General features: G+C 39.7%; 1 protein-coding gene across 1 annotated transcript; it reads right to left on the bottom strand.

Moving 5' to 3' along the window:
• Positions 1–2,546: 2,546 nt before the first annotated feature.
• LOC135568556 (uncharacterized) lies at positions 2,547–7,084 on the bottom strand. Its single transcript, XM_065015352.1, has 2 exons — positions 6,858–7,084; positions 2,547–2,937 (listed from the first exon to the last, which is right to left on the bottom strand). The coding sequence occupies exons 1-2, from the start codon at positions 7,082–7,084 to the stop codon at positions 2,547–2,549; spliced, it is 618 nt and encodes a 205-aa protein (XP_064871424.1).
• Positions 7,085–8,735: the final 1,651 nt, after the last annotated feature.

The following is an 8,735-nucleotide window of genomic DNA, read 5'->3' as shown; positions in this document are numbered from 1 at the left end:
TCTGACATTAGGAAATTAGGATTATTCCCTTTCCTGTGAAAAGGATGTTTAATTGTCATCTACTCTGTCCTGTCTTGTATGAGGCTGAATGGCAGTAAAATAACTCTGAGATTAGTGGTTGCTTACAGTTGTCTGTCAATGTGCTTGACTAGCATTTAGCCTGTGGCCTTCTGTGGAGGTCTAGGGGCGTCATGGCCACTCAGGTGACAGTGAGTGAGGATACCTAGGGTGCAAGAACTCCTATAATAAGCCAGCCATGCAGGACACTTTGGAGGGGCCAGGTAGAGTCAACATGCCAAAGATCGCTACCATCACAGCTAGAGAGAGAATGTGTGGTGTGTAATTCAGTGATATCCGATAACCCATATGAGTATCGTAATTCAGTTATATCTAATAACCCATATGAGTAAGCCAATCATATGAGCACCGTAACATGGTCACATGGGCTTCTTAAGCCAATCACATGAGCTTCATAACCTGGTCACATGGGCTTTATTTGGATCTCTTATGACCCAGCTAATAACCCCGTCCAATTAATGTCGATCGGACTAAAAGGGAAATCAGAAAAGAGAAAATAAGAAAAAGTGAACATCTGACATTAGGAAATTAGGATTATTCCCTTTCCTGTGAAAAGGATGTTTAATTGTCATCTACTCTGTCCTGTCTTGTATGAGTCTGAACGGCAGTAAAATAACTCTGAGATTAGTGGTTGCTTACAGTTGTCTGTCAATGTGCTTGACTAGCATTTAGCCTGTGGCCTTCTGTGGAGGTCTAGGGGCGTCATGGCTACTCAGGTGACAGTGAGCGACTAGCATTTAGCCTGCGGCCTTCTGTGAAGGTCTAGGGGCGTCGTGGCTTATGCAAGCTGCCTCACTTTCGAGGGGCTGATGCGGTTTCTTCTCACAGTAATTATTTGTCCCGTTTTTCGAGAAGACCCTGTCAGAGGGAACGGATGTGGCCACTATGCAGAGTCTCCCTGTCATGACTTTAGTAAGCTGTGGGTAGACAGAGGCCTTGTTCTTCCACCAGCTCTGAGGAGCTGCAGATCTTTGGAGGAGGGGCTCCTCCAAATAGGATCGGACGTTCATTATGGCATCTGCTTAGGGATTCTTTCGTGCTGCATCCCCAGTTGCTCTCTCGTCAAACAGCATCCATTTGTTCGTTGAATTGGTTTAATTATATTCATTTATTAATATCTTCCTTTAAAAAAATATTTTTATAAATAGATTCGGTTCTTCTGAAATGCGAGCAGGTTCCCAACGTTCACCTACAAGAGCCGGCTCTTATCGCCGACTCGTTCGCGATCTAGCTGGTACACAACAGGACACATGGAGGTGTTGGTTGGGTGTTGTTTGTGAACATTTCTGTAAAAAAAAAAATTTTTTTTTAATGTTATGCCTCAGAGTGAAAACATATTTGACAGGCTCTGGTCATAGGTAGTGCACTAAATAGAGAATAGGATGTCATGTTGGACGTAATTTACTGGGTTTGTCCATTCATCTGATTCAGTGGTTTCAAAACGCAGAGCTGCGCTTCAGACAACCCTTGTGCTTCAGACAATCGCTCTATCATTCCACATGAACTATACTGCCCCCTCTCGGTGAAGATATGTAATGGACACACTGTGGCGGAGTGGTGAAATACTGGGAGAAGACATGGAGGAAGAGACAAAGAGGGAAAACAACGTACAAAAAGATGGTTAGGAAGTGGAGAAGAAGAAGGAGGAGGAGAAAGAGAGTGAACACTCAGAGAGAAAAAGGACAAGAGGAAAGGGAGTGAACACTCAGAGAGAAAAAGGACAAGAGGAAAGGGAGTGAACACTCAGAGAGAAAAAGGACAAGAGAGGGAAGGAGAGGAGTGCAAAGACAAGATGAAAGGGAGTGAACACTCAGAGAGAAAAGGGGCAAGAGAGGGAAGGAGAGGAGTGCAAAGACAAGAGGAAAGGGAGTGAACACTCAGAGAGAAAAGCACAAGAGAGGGAAGGAGAGGAGTGCAAAGACAAGAGGAAAGGGAGTGAACACTCAGAGAGAGAAAGGACAAGAGGAAAGGGAGTGAACACTCAGAGAGAAAAAGGACAAGAGAGGGAAGGAGAGGAGTGCAAAGACAAGAGGAAAGGGAGTGAACACTCAGAGAGAGAAAGGACAAGAGGAAAGGGAGTGAACACTCAGAGAGAGAAAGGACAAGAGGAAAGGGAGTGAACACTCAGAGAGAAAAAGGACAAGAGAGGGAAGGAGAGGAGTGCAAAGACAAGAGGAAAGGGAGTGAACACTAAGAGAGAAAAAGGACAAGAGAGGGAAGGAGAGGAGTGCAAAGACAAGAGGAAAGGGAGTGAACACTAAGAGAGAAAAAGGACAAGAGAGGGAAGGAGAGGAGTGCAAAGACAAGAGGAAAGGGAGTGAACACTCAGAGAGAAAAAGGACAAAAGAGGGAAGGAGAGGAGTGCAAAGACAAGAGGAAAGGGAGTGAACACTCAGAGAGAAAAAGGACAAGAGGAAAGGGAGTGAACACTCAGAGAGAAAAAGGACAAGAGGAAAGGGAGTGAACACTCAGAGAGAGAGTGGGGTATGGTGCGGTACGGTGGGGTATGGTGGGGTAAGGTGGGGTATGGTGCGGTACGGTGGGGTACGGTGGGGTATGGTGGGGTACGGTGGGGTATAGTGGGGTATAGTGGGGTACGGTGGAGTATGGTGCGGTATGGTGGGGTACGGTGGGGTATGGTGGGGTACGGTGGGGTATGGTGGGGTATAGTGGGGTACGGTGGAGTATGGTGCGGTATGGTGGGGTACGGTGGGGTATGGTGCGGTACGGTGGGGTACGGTGGGTCTCAGTTGTAATGATCTGGTGATGTTGAGGCACTCCTCCATGCCAGGGATGTCCAGCTGAATCTCCCTCAGGTCTTTACACTTGAGTATGATGGTCCCCATAGACGCCAGAGAGCTGCACCGAGTAGGAGAGGGCTAAAACAACTAGTTATTTTTCTCCTTTCCCCTCGTGTCTTCCTCTGAAGAAGCCCTACACAGGTGAAATGTCAGGAGCTTTTTTAAACCTAGCCTCTTTGTGCCGTTTCAAATTACTCTTGGTTTTAACTGTTGGAAACATGGTTGGACGGTTGGATGACAATAAGACGCTTGAGATTGAAGTAGAAAATGATGTAGTAATCAGAAGAGAATTCAATCGCCAAGACGATGGGAGTTTATAAGATCAGATATTGGGTTCAACTATAGATCAGATATTGGGTTCAACTATAGATCAGATATTGGGTTCAACTATAGATCAGACATTGGGTTCAACTATAGATCAGATATTGGGTTCAACTATAGATCAGATATTGGGTTAAACTATAGATCAGATATTGGGTTAAACTATAGATCAGATATTGGGTTAAACTATAGATCAGATATTGGGTTCAACTATAGATCAGACATTGGGTTCAACTATAGATCAGATATTGGGTTCAACTATAGATCAGACATTGGGTTCAACTATAGATCAGATATTGGGTTCAACTATAGATCAGATATTGGGTTAAACTATAGATCAGATATTGGGTTCAACTATAGATCAGATATTGGGTTAAACTATAGATCAGATATTGGGTTCAACTATAGATCAGATATTGGGTTCAACTATAGATCAGACATTGGGTTCAACTATAGATCAGATATTGGGTTAAACTATAGATCAGATATTGGGTTAAACTATAGATCAGATATTGGGTTCAACTATAGATCAGACATTGGGTTCAACTATAGATCAGATATTGGGTTCAACTATAGATCAGATATTGGGTTAAACTATAGATCAGATATTGGGTTAAACTATAGATCAGATATTGGGTTCAACTATAGATCAGACATTGGGTTCAACTATAGATCAGATATTGGGTTCAACTATAGATCAGATATTGGGTTCAACTATAGATCAGATATTGGGTTCAACTATAGATCAGATATTGGGTTCAACTATAGATCAGATATTGGGTTCAACTATAGATCAGATATTGGGTTCAACTATAGATCAGATATTGGGTTCAACTATAGATCAGATATTGGGTTCAACTATAGATCAGATATTGGGTTCAACTATAGATCAGATATTGGGTTAAACTATAGATCAGATATTGGGTTAAACTATAGATCAGATATTTGGTTCAACTATAGATCAGATATTGGGTTAAACTATAGATCAGATATTGGGTTAAACTGTAGATCAGATATTGGGTTAAACTATAGATCAGATATTGGGTTCAACTATAGATCAGACATTGGGTTCAACTATAGATCAGACATTGGTTTAAACTATAGATCAGATATTGGGTTCAACTATAGATCAGATATTGGGTTCAACTATAGATCAGATATTGGGTTAAACTATAGATCAGACATTGGGTTAAACTATAGATCAGACATTGGGTTCAACTATAGATCAGATATTGGGTTAAACTATAGATCAGACATTGGGTTAAACTATAGATCAGACATTGGGTTAAACTATAGATCAGATATTGGGTTAAACTATAGATCAGACATTGGGTTAAACTATAGATCAGATATTGGGTTCAACTATAGATCAGACATTGGGTTAAACTATAGATCAGATATTGGGTTAAACTATAGATCAGATATTGGGTTCAACTATAGATCAGATATTGGGTTAAACTATAGATCAGATATTTGGTTCAACTATAGATCAGATATTGGGTTAAACTATAGATCAGATATTGGGTTAAACTATAGATCAGATATTGGGTTAAACTATAGATCAGATATTTGGTTCAACTATAGATCAGACATTGGGTTAAACTATAGATCAGATATTGGGTTAAACTATAGATCAGATATTGGGTTAAACTATAGATCAGATATTGGGTTAAACTATAGATCAGATATTGGGTTAAACTATAGATCAGATATTGGGTTCAACTATAGATCAGATATTGGGTTAAACTATAGATCAGATATTGGGTTAAACTATAGATCAGATATTTGGTTCAACTATAGATCAGATATTGGGTTAAACTATAGATCAGATATTGGGTTAAACTATAGATCAGATATTTGGTTCAACTATAGATCAGATATTGGGTTAAACTATAGATCAGATATTGGGTTAAACTATAGATCAGATATTGGGTTAAACTATAGATCAGATATTTGGTTCAACTATAGATCAGACATTGGGTTAAACTATAGATCAGATATTGGGTTAAACTATAGATCAGATATTGGGTTAAACTATAGATCAGATATTGGGTTCAACTATAGATCAGATATTGGGTTAAACTATAGATCAGATATTGGGTTAAACTATAGATCAGATATTTGGTTCAACTATAGATCAGATATTGGGTTAAACTATAGATCAGATATTGGGTTAAACTATAGATCAGATATTTGGTTCAACTATAGATCAGATATTGGGTTAAACTATAGATCAGATATTGGGTTAAACTATAGATCAGATATTTGGTTCAACTATAGATCAGATATTGGGTTCAACTATAGATCAGATATTGGGTTCAACTATAGATCAGATATTTGGTTCAACTATAGATCAGATATTTGGTTCAACTATAGATCAGATATTGGGTTAAACTATAGATCAGATATTGGGTTAAACTATAGATCAGATATTGGGTTCAACTATAGATCAGACATTGGGTTAAACTATAGATCAGACATTGGGTTAAACTATAGATCAGATATTGGGTTAAACTATAGATCAGATATTGGGTTAAACTATAGATCAGATATTTGGTTCAACTATAGATCAGATATTGGGTTAAACTATAGATCAGATATTGGGTTAAACTATAGATCAGATATTTGGTTCAACTATAGATCAGATATTGGGTTAAACTATAGATCAGATATTGGGTTAAACTATAGATCAGATATTTGGTTCAACTATAGATCAGATATTGGGTTCAACTATAGATCAGATATTGGGTTCAACTATAGATCAGATATTTGGTTCAACTATAGATCAGATATTTGGTTCAACTATAGATCAGATATTGGGTTAAACTATAGATCAGATATTGGGTTAAACTATAGATCAGATATTGGGTTCAACTATAGATCAGACATTGGGTTAAACTATAGATCAGACATTGGGTTAAACTATAGATCAGACATTGGGTTAAACTATAGATCAGATATTGGGTTAAACTATAGATCAGATATTGGGTTCAACTATAGATCAGATATTGGGTTAAACTATAGATCAGATATTGGGTTAAACTATAGATCAGATATTGGGTTAAACTATAGATCAGATATTTGGTTCAACTATAGCTCCGATTTAAACCATGATGAGATTGAAGCTGTGTGATTGGACATTTTACTACCAAAACGTCAACCTATTATAATTGGAACGTGTTATAGACCAGTACAAGTTTTATGAGTTTTTGGAAGAGACTTATTCCAACTGGACAGACTTGGATAAATCAGAGGTTATTGTTGCTGGTGATATTAATATAGTTACGCTCTAAAAGGGCCATGCTACTTTTAAAGCTCTTAAAAAGTACTCGATTAGCTTTATACCAGCTGGTTAATGAGCCCACCAGGGTCTGTCCTTCTACCCAAACCATCATTGACCTTTGTGTTGGTGTCAGATAGATCAAGGATATCAAACAATGGGGTTGTAAACTGTGGGCTCAGTGATCATTCCATCATTTTCTGTAGTATTGTAGGAAGGTTCAGAAAACAGTTTTTTAATTGTCATAACTTCGACAACAAAAAAAACGAGGGCTATGAAGAATTACAGTGCAGATATTTTTGTTAATTGTTTGAGCAAATGAGACTGGTCTGCTGTATTGAAATGCAATGAGGTGGAGAATGCCTGGGGCCTGGGGCCTGGGGCCTGGGGCCTGGGGACTGGGGCCTGGGGCCTGGGGACTGGGGCCTGGGGCCTGGGGACTGGGGCCTGGGGCCTGGGGACTGGGGCCTGGGGCCTGGGGCCTGGGGACTGGGGCCTGGGGACTGGGGCCTGGGGCCTGGGGCCTGGGGCCTGGGGCCTGGGGACTGGGGACTGGGGACTGGGGCCTGGGGACTGGGGCCTGGGGACTGGGGCCTGGGGCCATTTTAAATCATTGTTTTTTTTACATGTTGTAGATAAGCAGGCTCCAGTGAAACAGGTCAGAATTAAGAAAATAACTGAACCACGGATAAATGATAACATTTGAAAGGCAATTAAGCGTAGAAATTAACGCTTTCTGGAGTTTAGGAAATCCAGGACAGGTGATATCTTTATAGACTATAAGAAATTAAGAAATTAGGTCAACAGGATGATACAGAAGGCATATTTTAGAAAGTATATTTTAATGACAAAACAGTTGAACATAGGAACGATCCGTGTAAATGATATAAGTGTCTGATGCTGTTAGGTAACAGTAACAGATTAAAGACCAAAGCTCTCAGTCTCAGCTTGGACATTGGAGGAAAGGTTACATCAGACAAGACAGTCTGAATAGCTATTTTTTTTACAACTATAGCTAATACATTAGTTAGCAAGTTACCTAGTCAATCAGGTTGCTATGGGGGGGGAGGGTCAAGTCCAGCAGTTTCACTCAACAGCAGGGGATTCGAGTAGATGATTTTTAATTTGAAAAGGTGTCTGAGTCGAACTGTGCTAGAGAGGCTGAAAGAACTTGACTGTTCCATAGCAACGGGCCTTGACAACATTCCTGCAAGATTTCTAAGGGATGCTGTGGTAATTATCACCCCCCTGTGTAACCCACATTGTGAATCTGTCTATTGAACTATCTGAATCTGAATCTGTCTATTGTTTTCCCAGTCAACTAAAACTTGCAAGGGTCATTCCTTTATATATATATATATTTATATATATTATATATATATATATATATATAAAATGGAATTAGTTAGATCATGGAAACTATCGTCCTGTCTCAATCCTGTGTGCTTTATCAAAGATCAAGGTTAAAGCAGATTGACAGTTATATTTCCTTACATAACCTATTATATGAGCTCCAATCTGGCTTCAGGAAATCCCATTCCACTGACACCCGCCTACTATATCTGACTGACCACATAAGGAAGGCAGTAGATGGGGGGACATTTTGTCGTACGGTTATGTTAGATCTCCAAAAGGCGTTCGATACAGTGGATCGTGAGATTCTGTTCATCAAACTAAGAACCATGGGCTTTAACAATTTAGCAGTGAAAATTGGGGTCAGATCTTATCTGCAAGGAAGAAAACAGATGGTGGATATGGATGGGATCCTGTCTAAACCCCAAAAATCTGGAACTGTGGGGTCCCCCAAGGGAGTGTGCTGGGTCCACTTTTATTTGTATTGTATACAAATGATCTGAAATCTGCCTTTACAGGTGACCTTTTCCTCCATGCAGATGATTCTGCACTGTTGGTTCCCCACAAAGACAAAGATGTGATTGAGAAAGACAAAGATGTAGTTGAGAAAGACAAAGATGTGGTTGAGAAAGACAAAGATGTAGTTGAGAAAGACAAAGATGTGATTGAGAAAGACAAAGACAAAGATGTGGTTGAGAAAGACAAAGATGTGGTTGAGAAAGACAAAGATGTGGTTGAGAAAGACAAAGATGTGGTTGAGAAAGACAAAGATGTAGTTGAGAAAGACAAAGATGTGATTGAGAAAGACAAAGACAAAGATGTGGTTGAGAAAGACAAAGATGTGGTTGAGAAAGACAAAGATGTGGTTGAGAAAGACAAAGATGTGGTTGAGAAAGACAAAG

The sequence above is a fragment of the Oncorhynchus nerka genome, unplaced genomic scaffold (genome assembly GCF_034236695.1).
Source record: "Oncorhynchus nerka isolate Pitt River unplaced genomic scaffold, Oner_Uvic_2.0 unplaced_scaffold_1490, whole genome shotgun sequence".
In the NCBI taxonomy this organism is placed as follows: domain Eukaryota; kingdom Metazoa; phylum Chordata; class Actinopteri; order Salmoniformes; family Salmonidae; genus Oncorhynchus; species Oncorhynchus nerka.
This window is presented reverse-complemented; position numbering and strand designations above follow the sequence as displayed.

What these genes read in the sequence shown, in the direction of transcription:
- LOC135568556 (XM_065015352.1), bottom strand. Translation starts at nt 7,084, where the DNA reads ATGGCCCCAGGCCCCAGTCCCCAGGCCCCAGTCCCCAGGCCCCAGTCC. An exon ending in CCCCAGGCCCCAGGCCCCAG is followed by an intron (nt 2,938 to 6,857) that starts GCCCCAGGCCCC and finishes TACTCGGTGCAG; the next exon opens with CTCTCTGGCGTCTATGGGGA.